The sequence below is a fragment of the Abramis brama genome (assembly GCF_963993115.1).
Source record: "Abramis brama genome assembly, chromosome: 19".
NCBI classification, from domain to species: Eukaryota; Metazoa; Chordata; class Actinopteri; order Cypriniformes; family Leuciscidae; genus Abramis; species Abramis brama.
In genome coordinates, this window is record NC_139981.1 from 31,843,925 (window position 1) to 31,864,823 (window position 20,899).

Sequence of the window (20,899 nt, forward strand, 5' to 3'; positions counted from 1 at the left end):
GATCAGACCTGCACACACACACACACCTGGATCAGACCTACACACACACACACATCTGGATCAGACCTGCACACACACACCTGGATCAGACCTGCACACACACACACCTGGATCAGACCTGCACACACACACACACACCTGGATCAGACCTACACACACACACACACACACACACACACACACACACACACACCTGGATCAGACCTGCACACACACACACACACACCTGGATCAGACCTGCACACACACACACACACACCTGGATCAGACCTGCACACACACACACACACATCTGGATCAGACCTGCACACACACACACACACACACACACACACACACACACACACCTGGATCAGACCTGCACACACACACACACACACACACACACACACCTGGATCAGACCTGCACACACACACACACCTGGATCAGACCTGCACACACACACACACACACACCTGGATCAGACCTGCACACACACACACCTGGATCAGACCTGCACACACACACACACACACACACACACACCTGGATCAGACCTGCACACACACACACACACACACACACACACACCTGGATCAGACCTGCACACACACACACACACACCTGGATCAGACCTGCACACACACACACACACACACCTGGATCAGACCTGCACACACACACACACACACACACCTGGATCAGACCTGCACACACACACACCTGGATCAGACCTGCACACACACACACACACACACCTGGATCAGACCTGCACACACACACACACACACACACACACCTGGATCAGACCTGAACACACACACACACACCTGGATCAGACCTGCACACACACACACACACACACACCTGGATCAGACCTGTTAGCTGAATAAATAAGCTTTCCATTGATGTATGGTTTGTTATGACATGACAATATTTGGCTGAGATGCAACTATTTGAAAATCTGGAATCTGAGGGTGCAAAACAATCGAAACATTGAGGAAATCTCCTTTAAATTTGTCCATTTATGTTCACGATTGTGCTGCATTCACTCACAAAAATAAATGTTTTGTATGGAAGGAAGGAAATTTACAAAATATCTTCATGGAACATGATCTTTACTTAATATCCCAATGATTTTTGGCATAAAAGAAAAACTGATAATTTTGACCCATACAATGTATTGTTGGCTATTGCCACAAATATACCCGTGCGACATGTGACTGGTTTTGTGATCCAGGGTCACATATGTTGTTACACCCCAATCATGCATATCACTGCAACTCTTGATATGAATGATACCTCAAAAATGAAATAAATAAATGACCTGTATCGTCGTCAAACTCTGCTAAAACACAGTCCATGCCCTCCTCGCTGCTCACGGATCTCTCCTGAGCCCTCATCGGGAGACTGGCCAGACGCGCGCCCAAGAAAACCGGCTTGGATGGCATCTTATAGATTCTGGCAAGCAGCTGCAAAATAATCCATAAAAAACACCAAACTACATGTTATTCTTTTTGCATACAAAAATCATTCTTTGACCCAAATCCACAATACAAAAAGGTTTGAAAGTGTGTACATGGTTCACGGACATAAATCCATTCATCTTTCCCACCTGTGAACATTTCCTCAGATAGTCCAGTGCAGGCAGGCACAGATCTGTGGAGCTGAAGCCGCTGACATGAACACAGTCCCCGATCTCCTTATAGTCCACTTCTCCTACAGATCAGCACACAGCACGTCTCATTCACTGCATAGTATCGAAGCTTATTTCCACACACAGAATTACATTGGAAAAGATAATTGCGACTTTTTGTCTCACAATTGCGAGTTTACATCTCACAATTCTGACTTTATTTCTCCGATTTGCGAGATATACACTACCGGTCAAAAGTTTTAGATCTGTAAGATTGTTAATGTTTTTAAAAGAAGTCTCTTCTGCTCACCAAGGCTGAATTTATTTGATTAAAAATACAAACAAAAACAGTCACATTGTGAAATATTATTACAATTTAAAACAGCTGTTTTCTATGTGAATATATGTGAATAGAAAGTTCAAAAGAACAGCATTTATCTGAAATGGAAAGCTTCTGTAACATTAAACACTACCCTTCAAAAGTTTGGTCAGTAAGAATTTTATTTTTATTTTTGGGGGAAAGAAATAAAATAAATCAATACTTTTATTCATCAAGGACGAGTTAAACTGATCAAAAGTTACAGTAAAGACATGTATAATGTTAGAAAATATTCTATTTTAAATAAATGCTGTTCTTTTGAACTTTCTATTCATCAAAGAATTTTGAAAAAAAAATTGTACACAACTGTTTTCAACATTGAAAATAATAATGAATGTTTTTTGAGCATAAAATCTGCATATTAGAGTGATTTCTGAAGGATCATGTGACACTGAAGACTGGAGTAATGATGCTGAAAATTCAGCTTTGATCACAGGAATAAATTACATTTTAAAATATATTAAAATAGAAAACAGTCATTTTAAATTGTCATAATATTTCACAATAATACTGTTTATTTTTTATTATTTTTATTATTATTTATCAAATAAATGCAGCCTTGGTGAGCAGAAAAGACTTCTTTTAAAAACATAAAAAATCTTACCGATCTAAAACTTTTGACCAGTAGTGTATAAAGTCAGAATTGCGAGAAATAAACTTGCAATTCTGACTTTTTGTCTTGCAATTGCGAGTTTAAATCTTGCAATTCTGAATTTATAACACGCAATTCTGAGAAATAAAGTCTGAATTGTGAGATGAAAACTCACAATTGCAAGACAAAAAGTCAGAATTGCAAGTTTATTTCTCGCAAATGTGAGTTTATATCTCGCAATTCTGACTTTATAACGCTATTCTGAGATAAAAAGTCACAATTACCTTTTTATGCATCTATTTTTTATTCTGTGGTGGAAACAAGCTTCCATAATATAGACTCATAATCAGTTTGCATTTTTATTTTTCCCATATTCCATTTTCTTTCCATTTTTCTACTTAATCAGTTATTGGTTTTTAATATATAATATCTTTAAGAATAGCACTCAATGTCAAACCAATGTCATTACACCACTATGTGTTCAACAGGAAACATAATGCTTTAATTTTTAATGCTTGTTTGTAAAAATGTACATTAACCATCATGAGAAATGCACAAGATTTGAAGTTTCATGGTTTTGTATCAAATATGTCTATCAAAAATAAGGACTAAAACAATAATTAAAACAATAGGTTATCGTAAATGTAAAATAATCCATATCAGTCGAAGTCGAACAATATCTAATATAAAGTGCATTTCTAATTTAAAGCTGCAGTCCGTAGTTTTTCCTCTTTGTCGCCATCTCTGTTCGAAATCTGCAATTGCAGTTATTCGCGGAATTATCAACTTTACGTGGGTTGTGCCTCGGCACGGATCCAATGTTTTGAGGAGAATGTGCGGATACTGTTATTCGCAATCACAGATTCTACTTTTTGGAAGTATGACCAATATAAGAATTTTCACCGGAAAATGTCGTCTGAACAAGTAACATCCACTTTTGTTCTGACCAACTAAGGGTAAAAAAGCATTGCAGAAAAATCGCGCTGATTAAATCTAACGATCGCTTATCATATCACGTCAAACCGTGCAAATTATACTTTGTTCTCAAATTGTTAATGTTAACAACATCAGCATTGCATGACTACATTTAATGCCTTTCCGATATTTATTCTTGTTTTCGCATGGGCCGGTTGCACTGGCTGGTTATGTACTTGCTCAAATTATTTTGGATAATTTTTAACCCAAAAAAGTTACGGACTGCAGCTTTAATGTGAACAATTATCTGGTAATCAATCGGAGCAAAACACACTGTTTAAAAGAGCAGCTCACCTAAACCTTTCACAAACTTCATAAGGCACATGATGTAGTCAGTGGCCGCGTTGGCAAACACCTGAATGTTGTCCGTGTTAATGAAGGCTTCAAAGACATCAAACACAGGCGCCTGGGACTTCCCTGCATATAGACAGAATGAAGCAGAAATGCATTTCAGATTGATTCAGCTGCACGCTACTCTCACTCCACACACACACACACACACGCCACAGTAGCCGGAGCGGAGATACTTTTCTGATGTAACAAGCACGGTGAATGTATGCTCTACAATATTAATCATTGTTATAGGTTTATCAGTGTATTTGGGAAAATAATTGGTTTAGAACAGGGGTCACCAAATTCAGTCCTGCAGGGCCGCTGTCATGCAGAGTTTAGCTCCAACCAGGTCCAACACACTTGCCTGAAAGTTTCTAGTATGCCTAGTGAGACCTTGATTAGCTGGTTCAGGAGTGTTTAATTGGGGTTGGAGCTAAACTCTGCAGGACAGCGGCCCTCCAGGACCGAGTTTGGTGACCCCTGGTTTAGAAGATGAATTTTTTTTATCATGAAAAACCAAATTACATAGTAAAGTTACTGTACATATTTCTCCCACACTGTTGGCACCAAATAAAGTTGTACAAAAATTAAAATGTTCAAACTTTCCCTATCTTCCACTGGCTGGACAAACACATAGCCCCGCCCCTAAACTATTATTGCATAAGCTGCCGTTAAAGCTGTTGCAAAATACACACCTGTAACCGTGAAGTCTTTATTAACCGCGCAAATTTGCTGTGCAATCAAAAGCCTATAGTTATGCTAATGAACAATATTACTTGAAATAATTGTATATTCAGTAGAGCTGAAACAACTAATCGATTTAATCGATTAAAATCGATTATTAAAATAGTTGTCAACTAATTTAGTCATCGATTAGTTGCTAAATAACTTTTATTTGCCATAAGCGGCTCATTTCGTGCATATTTTAAATCTGCGGTGACCAAAGTGTGGCAGTAATGAGCCACCGGAGGTTTTACTCAGCCAGTAGAGCAGGAGAAGTAGCGAATAGCCAATAGCTGGCCTTGTTTTATGTCACGTGCTTCCCGCACAGCGTCTCTGCAGCATTCAGCGAGATGGCGGAGGCAGGCGGCAGTGGAGTAAGCTCGAGAAAGAAAAAGAAAAAAGCGGAAGATAAAACTAATCGAACGAAGCAGCATTCGGCAGTTTAGGATATCGCACAAGATTTGTCAACAAAGAAAACATTTCATCACTGGAGAGTTTTTTTTTCCGATACCATCGTATCAATTGATTTTGATTAATATGCGCGAGGGAGAGAGAGAGAGCAAGACAGCGCTCGGGTGAGTGCGCGCGCGCGGCCGGGGCTCTCTGTTAAACTGACTGGACTTGTCACAAGCAAATGATACACTTTAACTCTATGATGGTTAAACTCTGCAATTCATTATTTTTTCTCAGAACTAATGTTTTGGTAGGAACGAAAGTTTACCATAAATTTACCAAAAAAAAAGCTACTTTCAACTTTCTGATTGATTTCACAGCATAAGCTATAAAGCTGTTTCCCAGGTATAAGCTGTGTGTTTACAGGAAAAAATAAAATAAAATGCAATTTACTGCAACTGTAGTCTTTATTCTTATTCTTCGTGAAAATATGTTCTGCAAGATTTCTTAATAAGCTTTGTTCGGGATGTTATTAAACTACTTTAGGAGCCCTAATGACTGCCATGGTGAAAACATTTGAAGTCTCCTTGTGAAATTTGCTAGAGTACGTATGGGTCAGTGTTTTGATAGCAGAAGAGTTCGACAAAGGATTACTAACACATAATAAAACACAACTCCAAGTATGTTTTTGATGAGGATATGACAATGCAAAATGGTTAAAATCTCTAAAAAGTCTATATTGAATGATAAGGACCCTTTGTTAATAATTTACTTGGAAAAAAATGGGCAAAACTAAAATATAAGTACATAAACCGATTAATCGATTAATCGTAAAAATAATCGCCCGATTAATCGATTATCAAAATAATCGTTAGTTGCAGCCCTAATATTCAGGTAATATTATAAATAAATGTAACTATCAAACTATCTTTATAAATGCATGTTTGTTGTTTTCATCTAAATGTGCTGTAGAAATATGCATGACGACTCTTATCATAATGCTGTGATTGACGCTTATTGATATAAAATTGTGTGTGTATATATATATATATATATATATATATATATATATATAAAAATGCTAAAGTTAAGAGGGTTTGCGCCATACAAGAACACAGTGAGGTAAAACCCCTATAATGCATGTTTACCATTAATGCAGGATATATAAAAACAAAATCAGAAAAAAAAAAATTCTTTGCACAAATAACTAACAATAAAGTAAACTTCACAGACCCATAGAATATTCTCCTATCAGGTAATCCTTCATATCCGTCTTGTTTCCATGCACGGTTCTGAGAGCACTGAACAGCGGCCTCCAGCCGGACTGGATCTGAGCTGAACACATCTCCACCAGCTCTCCAATGGATGTTATCACCTGTGTGCCATAACAGACAGATGCTGCCATTAACACACTATAGGGTTTACCACACGCTTAGACAGTTCTGTCAGGACCACTATCGTCAAATACGATTGACAGTTAGCAGAGGAGTTTGGATTGGCGGTACGATTCTGTTCTGGGCAAGAACTCCCTGCGCATCCATGCAGTCTAGCATGAATAAGAGCAATAACCCCCCTTAGGGTAAACAGAACAGAACCAACAAGAATGTACTGCAGATATCATTAATTCAAGATTTTAATGTACAACATAATTCGAGAATTTAGTCTGATTCAAGGGGAATCAGAAGGCCAAATCCTGACTGAGAGAGGAGGAGCTGGGGAGAGAGGAGGAGCTGGGGAGAGAGGAGGAGCTGGGGAGAGAGGAGGAGCTGGGGAGAGAGGAGGAGCTGGGGAGAGAGGAGGAGCTGGGGAGGGAGGAGGGTAATTCGCTCCTGAGAAACACGATATCTGCTGATAATACTGAAGGAGCTTATATATGAATACAGTGATAGGCGTCGTATTCCTACAGGTAGAGGATCAGCTGAGAGTTACTGATGCGAGCTTGACTAACGTGACCTGCCAGAACTGATGCTACGCTAGATGTTTGTTTAAGCCATCCTTCAGCGTGGTCATGTGATTTATCAGAATGTCAGACCTGATCTTGGACGTCTTCGTCGCAGAGCTCCAGCTGCATGATGTGCTCAAAAGGTCTGAAGAGAGCTTCATTAAAATGAAAGTGTGGCAGTTCTGCCCAGCTGATCAAAACCTCCATCAGAACATCATGGATGAAGGACACGGCCTTCTGGGATACGTGGCGCTCTTTATGACAGGCCGCCTGTGGGGGAAAAAGTCAAAGAAAAGGGATTTGCGTTCTTTTTTTTCCTCACTTGGGCTTGACTTGCTTGGTTTTTTTAATAACTAAAAAAAAAAAAAAAACCTTCTATTTTTGGCAAATGTAAAGGCCCTTTCACACCAAAAGTGAAATGAATAAGTGAATACAAATTCATTCCTGTACAGTAGAGGGCGCAGCTCAAACAAACCTTTCAACTGTTCTGCCACTCTAGATCACAGAAAAATGGGATGCAGGTTTGATTGCTGGCAAAACCAGCAATGCAGGTTTGAGAGGTGGCGCCCCGACAAATCTTGCGAGAATCACGACTTGCTTTACGGCACGACGTCACATACATCAACAACATATGAAGCAGCCTCTATGGAAGACACTAGCACGCATTTCAGACGTGAATCATGGCAGAGTCGACGAAGAAAACGAAGAAAGCGCGGTCGGAAGAGTGCAGAGACGGCTCTGCGCGAGTGGTATTTACGACAGTAACGTTAAATACAAGTACTCCACAGCGACTCTAGGGGGCGCAAAAACGGAAACTGCATAGTGTGCCTTTAATTATTGCAGTTTTGCATAATATTCTGAGTTTGCATTTCTCTGTTTTTATTCATTGCGCTTAATGCCGACTTTAAAACTCGCATCACATTCATCTGCATCCACTTGAGTGCCACGCCCACTTCTCAACATCCAATCAACAACCGATGCACAGAACCAAGTCTCCGCCTTACATTTTTTCTTTTGCGATAATCCGGTACGCTCGGATGTACGTCACATTCAGAAGAAAAGATGTGATGCTACTTCCATTTCATCGCAACACTAAGGGCCCTATCATACACCCGGCGCAACGCATGTGTCCTTTTGCTAGTTTCAGCCCGACGGCAGTTTTCATTTTCACGTCCTGCGCCACGTTGATTAAATAGCAAATGCATTTGCGCCCATCTGTGGCCCATGGGCGTGCTTGTCTGAAAACACACCCATTACTATATAAGAGAATAGGGACACCCTTTTAGACCATGTGCCTGGCGCGACGAACATTTTTCCCGCCCTTAAACTCGCAAAAGATGATTCGGACTCGCCTTAAGTGCACTTTAGACCATGTGCTTAGATCCTTAAAATAGGGCCGTAAGGATGTATAATCCACATGAGGGTTGTTTGTGTCTATACCTCCACCAGGTGTGGCGCCACCACACTCCAGGCCCTCATCATGTGCAGCAGAGGTCGACTCTTGCTCTTCACGATGCGAAGCATGGCCTCTCCCAGCCGGAACAGGTGCAGGGCGCTGCGCTTGTCCTGGGTCGACTTCGCCTCCCCTTTCATGAAAACACAATGAGGTGAAGGAAAAAATTGGTTTTAAAACTCCTAAAAAATTGTTGTTCCTTTTCAAGCGTTAGTGAAATAAGATGCATAACTTTCAGAAAATTTGGTTCATTTACTCCAGGAGGTCAAACTAAATATTAAGTGAGCTGAATAGTTTTCGAATAGTTTTATATTAGTTGTATATGAGACTAAAACCTTTTTTCAACTCTGATACTAAAATCTGGAACTTGTCTGAATACGGTTCTGAAAACCTTGATTATTTCTGACTTCATTATTTTATAGCAATAACCATAAAAAAATAAATAAAGATATTTATAAAAAATAAAAATAAAGAGTTGCATGTAACTGCATTGAAAATGTAGCCTAAATGATGGTATTCTGTTGGTGGAAAGTGTACTCAGTATTCTTTGTGTACCTGGCATGGCTAAGGAATAGTCTCCGGTTTCTGTGACCGAATCAAACAGTTGAGACTGTGAAGCTTTTCTGAGCTGATGCAGGAAACCCACGAGACCCACGAGGTTGAGTTTACTGACTGCATCCTCGAACAGCCTGCAGGACATTCACAACAATTACATGTTAAACATGCAGAAATGTGAGAGGAATAGTGATGGACTAATGGTTAAATAATATACAACGTGGCATTTACACTAATTATAAAGCTTGGAAGAGCCAGGACATTTTTTAACATAACTCCGATTGTATTTGTCTGAAAGAAGAATGTCATATACACCTCAGATGGTTTGGGCTAATTTTCATTTCTGGGTGAACTATCCCTTTAATTCTGATTACACACAGTATAATTAACATTATCCCATGTTATTGATAAAATATTCCACTTAACCTAAAATCAAATGGAAAAATGAAGGTGGGGAGAAATGATTATGTTATTGTGGTACCGGTCCGCTTGTGTGGACAGAGTGCAGACGGCTTTGGCCACACTGGTGCCCGTGAGCAGACTGCCCCCCCGCAGGTCCGTGGCTTTCCCGCGACTGCTTTCCCTCAGGAGCTCCTGGATGGAGAGCGGCTGGATAACAGGATGGCTGAGACCCAGTTCCAGCTCTGGACTGGCCTCTCCGCTCAGCTCCAGCTCCAGGTCCACGGCCACGGCCTGCGCCGCCTGTGTGATGGCCATCGGAGGCTGCGAGCCGCCGTCACTGAAGTGTGTGTGCTCCAGTGAACTAACATACTCAATCACTCTGAGGAATATTAAAACAAACTCAGTTTCTTATTTGATTTTGGATCTAATTTAAAGGTGCACTGTGTAATTTTTAGCCGCATCTAGTGGTGAGGTTGCGAATTGCACCCAACAGAAGTTACGGTGGCCGACAGGAAGTGATGTCATCGTCTGAGACAGCAGAGAGTAGCCAGTTCAGCAATGAGGTTTCTTTACAAAGATAAATTAAGAAATTATGTTTACTTAATTATTCAGTTAAATGATATGTTATTGTGAATATTATTGTTACTTGCTCATCATTGTGTTTTATTCGCTGACTTTAGCTCGCTTCTCTGCACGAAGAACAACATAGTGACGAAACACGTTTGTCCGTTCAGGGCCACCGTAGAAACATGTCGATGTAAGGGGACCCGCGGTGTGTGTGAATATAAATGGCTCATTCTAAGGTAATAAAAACATAACGGTTCATTATGTAAGGTCTTTATACACCACTGAAAACATAGTCATGTATATGATATTGCATTAATGTAAAAAGATCCTCCTAAATATTACACAATGCACCTTTAAATACGTTAAAACATTTTAACACGGATATACTATAACTCTATATTTATGCATTTGCTCTAAAATGCCTTGAAAGGCAAGTACAGTATATTTAGAATGTTTAACGCAAGTAAAATACAGTAGAAAAAATACATACAGTATTCATTCATATGCACCAATATAACAATGCATTTAAATAAACAGCAATATTTACCTAAATATAGTACTGTGCAAGTCTTAGGCACGCTAGTATTTTCGCCCTAAAGAAATGGTTTTAAGACAGTTATTTATATATTTTGCTGTAGTATTTCAGTAGGAAATATCTGTTTACATTTCCAAACATTCATTAATTGTAATAATCCAGTGAGATTTGTGTATGCACAAGGAGTCTGACAAACAGCCGGTATGATCTGATCTCACCATCATCGAGTCCGTCTGTGATTACATGAAGAAACAGAAAAAACTGAGACAGACTAAATCCAGAAGAACTGCGGGAACGTCTCCGAGACGCTTGAAGAAACCTTCCTGCAAAGCTACCTGAAAAACTATGCGCAAGTGTACCTGGACAAAAGCCGTTTTAAACGCAAAGGGTCGTTACACCAAATAATGATTTGATTTAGTTAATAGAATTTCAAAATTATTTTTTACAGACATGACTTTACAGCATTTTAACACAAGTGCATTAAACTTTTCACAGTACTGTAGCTTTGCAGGAAGGTTTCTTCAAGCGTCTTGGAGATTTTCCCGCAGTTCTACTGGATTTAGTCTTTCGTTTTTTCTGTTGCTTCATGTAATCACAGACAGACTCGATGATGGTGAGATCAGATCATCCTGGCTGTTGTCAGACTCCTTGAACATTCAAATATCTCACTGGATTATTAAAAATGAATGGCAAAAATAATATTTGGAAATGTAAACTAATATTTCCTACTGACACACTACAGCAAAAGATTCAAATAACTGACTTAAAACCATTTTTGGGGTGAAAATACTAATGTGCCTAAGACTTTTGCAAAAGTACTGGATTTTATTAAAACATTTTGATAGATGACAAACAGCATGCGAGTGAATATGATTGGAGTAAATTCACTGAAGTGGATAGCTAGACTTGATTCACGGTAATGTACTGATTTAAAAGTAAAATCTCATGTAGATTTTTTGCGATATACACCTTATGTAGCTCCGCCCCTTTTCAGCGCTGCGCTCGTTGTCTTTTGACTTCCGGTCTGTATTTTCACAGCGATCTTGCGTATTTATGAATGAACAGCTCGTTTTAATATCTTCCCGGTCGACTGACATTTGTTTAGTCATCTGCTTTAAACATCACAGTCCTCATGATAACTTTCGTTAACTTTACATTAAGTAAAGCTAATTACTCTTGGACAGCAATGCCATATACAGAGCAACTGCAAAAACGGAAGTTCAAAGACAATATTCTAAAGATGGCGGCGCCCTCGTTTCTCTGGCGCATAAGGTCTATAGCGTTTAATCATGAGAAAAACTCAACCAACAGCATGAGCGAAATACATCAATAATGAGAAGACCATCATAGTAGTGCTGCTACAGATATATAGTTATAATATACCGGTTTCTTTCCTTAAAAGATGAACTGAATGCATTACTACAGTTTGAAAGGAAATTTGCAAATTTGAGTAATTTCAAAATGTCAGATTACAATTAATGAGTTATTATAATGAATTATTTTAATCTGGGGACAGGCCTAAAATCAATGTTATTACTTTACTAAAGACTGGACAGTAAGATCAGATCCTGGTTCCCAAAGAACTGATTTGTGAGTGTTTTACCTGAACACGTGAGGCCAGCAGTCATGGTTATGGCTGCCCATCTCCAGCCCCACATTGAGTATAGCGTCCATGCAGAGCACATGAGCTGTGTGAAGCCTCACGCCCTGACAGCGGCCCATCTGCTCTAGTTTCTGTTCAACACGCTGCTTTACTGCAACACAGACACATGCAAGATCATTAAACATAAGTGCAATAGGGTTTGAAGTAACTGATGATCTGAGGTTAGTAAGTTCAATATTTGAATGAACTGTTAATTCAGCTATTAATAACTCACTAATAATGATCACCAATGCACTCACATATACAAATAGGGCATTTACTCATTTGTTAAATTAAACGTTAACACTTTACAGTAAGGTTTCATTTGTTAACATTAGTTAACTACATTAATTAACATGAACTAATGATGAATACTTCTACAGCATTTGTTAATCTTAGATAATATTCCTAACATTACATTTCAATGCACTGTGAACTACAATGAACATGAACATTTTATTAACTAACATTAACAAAGATGAATAAATGCTGTAGGAATAGTTCACTTAAATTTGAAATTCTGTGATCAATTACTCACCCTCAAGGTGTTTCAAACCTGTATGAGTTTCTTTCTTCTGCTGAACACAAAAGAAGATATTTTGAAGAATGTCAGTAACCAAACAGTTGATGGACCCCATTGACTTCCATAATATTTTTTTCCTACTAGAGAAGTCAATTGGGTCCATCAACTGTGTTCAGCAGAAGAAAGAAACTCATACAGGTTTGAAACAACTTAAGGGTGAGTAAATGATGACAGAATTTTCCTTTTTAAGTGAACTATTCCTTTAACTAATGTTAACAAATGAGACCTTATTGTGAAGTATTACCAAGTAAACAATATGTTGGGCTTGAGATAGTCTCACTACAATATTAATGTTATGAGAATTATAAGGAACTTGTAAGGAAGTAATACAAATTTGTTTTGATCAAAACGATTGTGTTCCCTTTCCCACACCATCAATGCCAGCGGCTCTATGCAAGCATGAATACTGGCAATACATTTTGTTTCGCTTCCAGTTTATCCCAACCATTTATGCAAAAAACATTGTACATATGCTGCACAGTATCAGGCAATGAACAAATGGTACACAGTAATGGACTAAATACAAGTATGTTATCATAGCATTCCTTCACATGACTCTGAATGCAGTATCGATCATGTTAAATGTGCGCAAGTACCTTGAGCAATGGCATCTCCAGTCTCCCCCACTTCTTTCTCCTCTTTCTCCTCCTGAACACATGACGCTGCTGCCATCTGGGCAAGAGCTGAGGCACAGTTGGCAGCCACACCTAAATGACAGAGAATTAAGGGCCAGCAGTGGGACAACTCACGTGGGTTTAACAAATAACATTCATCCATACATATATAGAAAACACACAGGCAAATTTAAAATCAAATCAAATAAACACACAGGCAAATTTAAAATTAAATAAAATTAAATAAGTAAATCAATACATAAGTCAGGCAGAGCATCTACAACAAGATGTTTCTGTCTCCAAGTCTTTCAAAAGGCTTTAACTACCTACATATTTTTTTACAGATGTATGTCTGAAGATATAAAGGAAGCAGAAACTTGTATAAAAAGAAATAAAAATGAATGAATGTGATGTTACCCAGAGCACAGCTGAGAGCCGCAGCCTTGCGCAGACCATCCAGGCTGAGGCAGATGGTGTCTCTCTCCCTCTGAGTTTGCTCTTTAACTCCCTCGGCTCCTAGAATAAAGGCGAGACCCCTAGAGCTTCCCGCCATGCGCCCTGTGAGCGGCATGGACAGCGTGTCGATCAGGTTTTTCCAGCAGCCGGTCAGGATAAAGCGGGCAAATACCACACCTGTAAGAAACGAGGCCATGATGAGGGAATGACTGCTTGACCCTGTGTTGTCAAAGCTTGTGATCTGACAATTTCTCCATGGATTCAGATTCTCACAAACTTTAAGACATTCTCATCTATCCTCTTCATATGAGAGAGAACAACATCCGAGATAGTAATTAGTCAGGCTACAAGTGCAGACTACCTTGCCATCCGTCACTGAAGATTATGCATACTATTTCTGCTGGACTTTTCCATAGACTTAATACAAAATAAATCACTAGATCTGCTAGTCCTTCCTCTCTTTACTGGATATCCAAAGATTGCACTGGTTTGAGTCATTACAAGTAGATGTTTCAGGGTATCTTAGTGTCTAAGTCACATCGACTAACCACCGGAGTACCTCAGGGTTCGGTGCTTGGCCCCCTCTTCTTTTTGAAATACACAACATGACTAGGCACATGGATTTTCCGACTTTATTGTCAGTCTCTGCTGTTTATTGCTGTTTATGTTGTATATTCTACGTCAGAACGTCGACTCATTTTGGCCGGCTCACGCATGTGTCATGGTGCTCACGTGAACAGCGTCGGCAATTGGCGTCAGCGTTCTGATGTAGAACAGGGAAGCGCTATAGTGTGGATACAACAGAAACAGTGTAAGAGACGTCGTTTCTTCTTTCTTTTCTTTTTTTATGCACTAAAAGTATTCTCGTTGCTTCATAACATTAAGGTTGAACGACTGTACACATGGACTATTTTAACGATGTCTTTACTACCTTTCTGGGCCTTGCAAGTGGCCGTTGCATTGCTGTCCATGGAGGGGTCAGAAAGCTCTCGTATTTCATCAAAAATATCGTTTGTGTTCCGAAGATGAACGAAGGTCGTACAGGTTTGGAGTAATTACTGACAGAATTTTAATTTTGGGTTGAACTAACCCTTTAATTATGCAAAAAAAGAAAAAGATGTTTAAAATAGTTTTAATAGTTCATCATATCAAATGTCAGATCAACTACACAAGTGCATTTGTTTTGAGAGCTGACAAAGAAAAGAAACCTCTGTAACCTCTTTACGAATGTGTGTGTGGATATGCATTTATGCTGTACCTGCCACCAAGTTGTCACTGCCATTCTTGTCACAGGTAAAGGGCGACTGTGTTGAGGCCTTTCTGATCAGCTGACCACCAATAGCACTGCTGCCCAGTCCATCAATATCTGACAATTCACCATACACAAATATAATATACAGTCAGACCAAAAATTATTCAGACACCGGATATAATTTTTGATATTTTTTTACTAGTGGGTGCACAACACTAAAGTTCATTTATGTAAGTGAGTATAGCAAAATAAAGTAAACTGTGACATATTATACACAAATATTCTTCATACAGTGACTACCAGTTACATGTATAAAAATATGGGACCAAATATTATTCAGACACTTTACCTGAGCATGTTTTGCTTAAGTGTTTTTTCTTTAATTGCTAATGCTCTTTTTGCACACAGACTGACCAAAATGAAGCATCGCTTGGTAATTGGTTGACCTAAATTGGTATTATCTAATTGTGTACTTAAATTGACAGATATTCAACATAATTCATCTGTGAGACAGTCTAACAGAAGGATGGCCAAAACCAGTGAAATATCAACTGATTTGATAACTCTGAGTTCTTGTCATATTTTCTTACCATCTTCTAAACTATAGCGAATAAACTGTGATAATGTGAGAAATGTTGAAGGTGTCTGAATACATTTTTGTTTGATTGTATATGTTATACATTTAATCCTTCACACCAAGGATTTGAAACAATAATTGCTCATCTGAGACCTCTACAGTTCATAACACACAAAGGAGTATTACCAGTGAGCATGGTGATGAGAGGTAAGGACTGCTCCTCAGCCGAGCCCCAGTATCCCGCCTCTCCCAGGAGGTTTCTCTCTAAAACCTGGTTATAGAGCTCCTCGATCCAGGCCTGAGACAGAACCACCAGAACACCACTGCTCTGGATCTGACGCACAAACTCCTTCTGCACACACACACATACACACAGCTCATTCAACATCACCATCAGATTGTGTGGGCCGGCCTTCTGTTAATTCAGAGATATTTCAAATGTATGGTAAATTAAAGCAGGTTTTCAGGAGTACCAAAGACACCAGAGCACACATGGGTTTCCTGTGGTAGAAGTCACAGCAGCACAGTTTGAGGTTGAGCAGTAAAGCATAATAGGAAACCAGGTACAATCCATCCGCATTCATCAGAGCCTGACAATTCAGGTTTTCACTGCCCTCGAAACCTGGAGAATGAACCCCACCTGGAGAATAAGACCACATAATAACATCATATTGCCATCTAATTTACATCCATTCAAGCATGTTTGAGCTTCTTTTTACCAGATTTGATGAGCACTATGTATGTGTGTTGATCAATGTTTATGTGAGTAATAGCCTAAATTATACCTCGATATTATTTAATCTTATATAACGCAAGTCGTATGGGTTTGGAATGACATGAGGGTAAGTAAATAATGATAGAATTTTTGTTTTTGGGTGAACTAACCCTTTAAGGGGGAAATTACCCAGGCTGAATAAAAAACTACTGATATTTGGCCATTTTGGCATAGGCCAATAACCATAGCTCTGACGACGACACATCTGCTGTTTCAAGACTGGCCAGATTCACCAATGACAATGATCATGTGTTTTCATGTTAATTCTGTCACCTTCAGTTCTGCTAATGCTCACAAATCTGTGTTTTTATAACAGTAAAAACTCTGTGCATGTAATCTTAATGTTATATTGTGTCATTTTTATCAAAATGAACCTGATAAAAATATATAGACTCCACTTTATAGGAAGTGTGATTGGATTTTTAAAATAAAATAGTAAACTGTATTTAAAACTAAATCATAATTCTTTCTTGCAATTCTTTCTTATGCTTTTGAAACCTAAAATAATGTTTCCAAACACTTTGGTCAAAGTCAGTCAGTGTGTTTGTGAATCATCTCCAAATATAACAAAAGGGGAAATAAAACTAGACAGATATCCATATTTATAAACTCATAGTAACAAAGTCAAGCTTCTACCTAGTATGGGGAAGGGTTGCTAAATAAGAACCAATCCTATTGGAGAAAAATTGTGTAGCCCAATAAATCAGGTCACCTTTGCTATGCTCCTATTTTATAAAAACTGTTGTATTATTTTTGCTGGTGGGATTCTCTCTGAAATCTCTTGTGATTAAAGCATATTCGAAGGCATTGTCTGGAGTCTGTTTAGTTATTGCTGCACAGCAGGTTAGTGGAGCACTACCAACCTTCTTCCCAAGTGATAGTGTTCAAAAAGGAACGAGACGTTGTTCGACTCCGTGTGAGACTCTTAGGCAGGGTTAGATTGCGGTCAGGTAACTATAATTCTTGGGCATTTTATTTTATGCAGTAAGAATAGCTACTCTTATACGTCAACCAACGCGGCCTGAGTATAATTTTGCAAGTGTCGACTGTAGATGCTAGGGTGTCGTCTGGAGATGCCCCAGGTAAACTTAAGTCAGGTGCATAGGGGAAAATTTACCACAGTATTTAAATAGTATAGACTTATGTTGAACTCGTGGTTAAATCCAGTCACAGCCAAAGTCAAGCCCACCTAAACTCTACAGGATAGTGGCCCTCCAGGAGCAGGACTGGACACCTCTGCCCTAAAAAAATTGATTTCTGTCAGGACCACTATCGTCAAATATGACTGACAATTAGCATATACTTTGGATTGGCGGTACGATTCTGTTCTGGGCGAGAACTCCCTGCGCATCCATGCAGTCTAGCATGAATAAGAGCAATAACCCCCCTTAGGGTAAACAGAACAGAACCAACATGAATGTATTGCAGATATCATTAATTCAAGATTTTAATGTGCAACATAATTCGAGAATTTAGTCTGATTCAAGGGGAATCAGAAGGCCAAATCCTGACTGAAGAGAGGAGGAGCTGGGGAGAGAGGAGGAGCTGGGGAGAGAGGAGGAGCTGGGGAGAGAGGAGGAGCTGGGGAGAGAGGAGGAGCTGGGGAGGGAGGAGGAGCTGGGGAGAGAGGAGGAGCTGGGGAGGGAGGAGGGTAATTCGCTCCTGAGAAACGCGATATCTGCTGATAATACTGAAGGAACTTATATATGAATACAGTGATAGGCGTCGTATTCCTACAGGTAGAGGATCAGCTGAGAGTCACTGATGCGAGCTTGACTAACGTGATCTGCCAGAACCGACGCTACGCTTGATATAGGCCAGTGGTCTATAAACAGGATATCAGTTAATTATTGTACACAACATTCGACATGTTACCTGCTTGCAGACCCGAACAGAAGGTGGTAGAGAAGTTCTGCAGGGACACGTCCACATCGGTGGTGCTGTGCAGTCCCAGCAGGCGAGGCAGAAGTGAAGCCAGAGACTGTACAAAGAGCCGGGCGCTCTGTTGATCTGCTTCCTGGTTCTTCAGCAGTTTCAGGGACAGAGCAGCCGTGCGTAGCGTACGGTGCCCGGGACACTCCCGCGGCGTCTGCTCCTCGTCAGCCAGAGAGCAGTTATCAGACCCCATGTCGGAGACATCGGAGCGTCCCGAGTCCTTTTCTGCAGCCATCGAGTACTGGTCACACGAATCGAACTCAGTGCGCGACAGCTCCTGCTCATCCGCACTGAAGTTACTTTCGCTGTACCGTGAGCCGTGCGAGCGTGTCCGAGACTCCACAGATAGAAAGTTGGTGATGTCAGGGTAGGCCAAGCCGTGACTGCGCTGCACTACATCGGGAGGGGCCGTACTGGACGGGGCTTCTGGGACGCCACTGTCTCGTACACATTCAGGCAGATCCGGGCGAGTCCCCGTTGCAGCCCCGCCGGTAGACGGCGATGGTAGGCGTTGTCCCTCCCCAAAATCCTCTGGAGTGGTATGGCCCATTTCCCCTTCCAGAGTGGTCTGACCAATCTCCCCCTCTAAAGTGGTCAGGCCCGTGTCAGTCGTGACACTGATGCTGATGTCAGGGCTGCGTTCAGTGATGCTGGTCTCCCAGGCGGCGTTCTCAGCCGAAAGCACGCGCCGCTGCCAGCGGAAATCAGCTTCGTTGAGTTCTACAGACTCACGCATTGACTCCGCCCCTTCCTTCAGATCATCCAATCGGCGCAGCAGCATTCGAGACTGGTCTTGCTGCAGGCCACGCCCTTGACTGAGCTCATCTAAAGCACCCAATAGGGCACAAGCGCAGGAGACGGAGGAGTAGCACGCCTCAATTCCACCCTTCATGCATGCTTCTGTTATACCATCCATTACCCTAAAATAGGAAAATAGGAAAGATGGTGGCATTCATTGGTAAACAAAATGACTTAAAGGACTGTAGTCAATCATTTTATCCTTTAAAACTCATCTTTGATCACCAAAATGACATATTTAAATAGTTGTTTCCTTGAAAAATAGTTTTTTCTTAAAATAGCTTGAATGTAACTCTACACCCTTGCCTCAATTAGTATACGCGGTTCTATGAATATGCAAATGAGCCCCGCCTCCACTCACTCACTCAGCTCAGAGATCCACTCGTTGATGATCACACGTTGATCTGATTGGTTACAAGGTAGTTTGTGACGTCAGAAACACCAGTGATTTCAAAGCGTGTTTTTGAGACTGTCTTTGGAGAAAATACTCAACAATGGTGTTGACTTATGAATTTATACATGGTTTGTCTTAAAGCATTTTAAAAACACCACATAGACATAAACAACCTTAAAAGCTGGATTTTCACCACAGGGGGACTTTAAGGAACTGTGGCCCACAGACTTAAGACACAGACCTTGCTTATTTGGTGTTTAAAAGACACATGATATTCTTGATATATAAATATCATGAATCATATAGACATGATATAAAATTGATATCAATTTTACCGCACAGGCACTATCAGATGAGAAAAATTGAGCTGGATATGTCTTTTGTACAGCTGAATAGACTTTTTCAAAATTGACAAATTTTGCATCAACGTTATTGAACTGAATCAACACTGAACTGGCTCAAGCTGAATAACAACACTACTGTCTTCTGTAGAGTTGCTTATTGCTGAATTGAACTTGTTTCATAATTGATGAATTGAACTGTTACTGAACTGAACCGACACTGACCTGATGTGATCTGAATAATCACACTATTGTCTTTTTACAGCCGCAGAATTTGAATTAGTCTCATATTTAATGAAGTTTGCATCATTGATTGTGTTATTTTCCTGTTCATTACTGTGAAGATGCTTTGAAACAATCTGTATTGTATAAAGCACTATTTAAATAAAGGTGACTTGACTTGACTTGGCTTAAGATACAGTTTTAAGGCCAATTACACTACACTGACAGACACCGGTCAACGGCAACAGACATGTTCGTCTGGTTTGGTCGTACTCGGATCAGTGCGTTTCCCCTGTTGGCGTTTCATATTTGTCTAGTTTGAAAAGTGACGTACAGTAATCTGGTGATTGTCAGCTTGGCCGGCATCTGTCGGTGCAGTGTGAATTGACCATTAAATGTCTGATTGTCATAGAATTAGAAAAAAAATATCTCACAGTTTGAGAAGATCAAGGTGTGACTTCCTTTTAGAGAAAGACCTCTTTCTTGTCTCATGTTCAATGACGCATGGACCAGCCAGGTCAAACAAGCGCTGGGGGCTTCCCACAATCTGCAGGGGGCGAGAGGAACAACAGCATGCTTATGAGGACAGAAAACCTCAGTACGCAAGGGGGCGCTAAAGATACATTCAAATATCTGGGGCATAAAACAAGATGCTTTTGTAATGTCTTTCACATTTCAGGGGTTCTTAGAAGCGAGTCATCATAGTTTGGTAAACTTCTCTAGTGATGAAGGGAAACTACAACAAAAAATCCACAACAGCATTTATATGGCTTTACAAAAGAGGAAAAATCTTGTCCAAGGCCAGGCCTAGTCTGCTATGGATATGCTTACCAGAGTCAAATACC

At 40.0% G+C, this 20,899-nt stretch overlaps 1 protein-coding gene across 1 annotated transcript in view; it reads right to left on the reverse strand.

Annotated features, from left to right (window-relative positions):
• Window positions 1-20,899, reverse strand: part of arfgef3 (ARFGEF family member 3) — a 70,649-nt gene that overhangs the window by 29,756 nt on the left and 19,994 nt on the right. The window contains exons 11-26 of the mRNA XM_084093294.1: window positions 20,489-20,601; window positions 18,240-19,219; window positions 16,063-16,229; window positions 15,776-15,941; window positions 15,019-15,126; window positions 13,722-13,937; window positions 13,287-13,397; window positions 12,069-12,219; window positions 9,443-9,742; window positions 8,962-9,095; window positions 8,394-8,539; window positions 7,044-7,223; window positions 6,245-6,386; window positions 3,857-3,979; window positions 1,596-1,699; window positions 1,308-1,452 (exon numbers count right to left, since the gene is read on the reverse strand). Of these exons, the coding sequence (XP_083949420.1) occupies window positions 1,308-1,452; window positions 1,596-1,699; window positions 3,857-3,979; window positions 6,245-6,386; window positions 7,044-7,223; window positions 8,394-8,539; window positions 8,962-9,095; window positions 9,443-9,742; window positions 12,069-12,219; window positions 13,287-13,397; window positions 13,722-13,937; window positions 15,019-15,126; window positions 15,776-15,941; window positions 16,063-16,229; window positions 18,240-19,219; window positions 20,489-20,601 (3,286 nt within the window). The remainder of the gene's footprint in view (window positions 1-1,307; window positions 1,453-1,595; window positions 1,700-3,856; window positions 3,980-6,244; window positions 6,387-7,043; window positions 7,224-8,393; window positions 8,540-8,961; window positions 9,096-9,442; window positions 9,743-12,068; window positions 12,220-13,286; window positions 13,398-13,721; window positions 13,938-15,018; window positions 15,127-15,775; window positions 15,942-16,062; window positions 16,230-18,239; window positions 19,220-20,488; window positions 20,602-20,899) is intronic.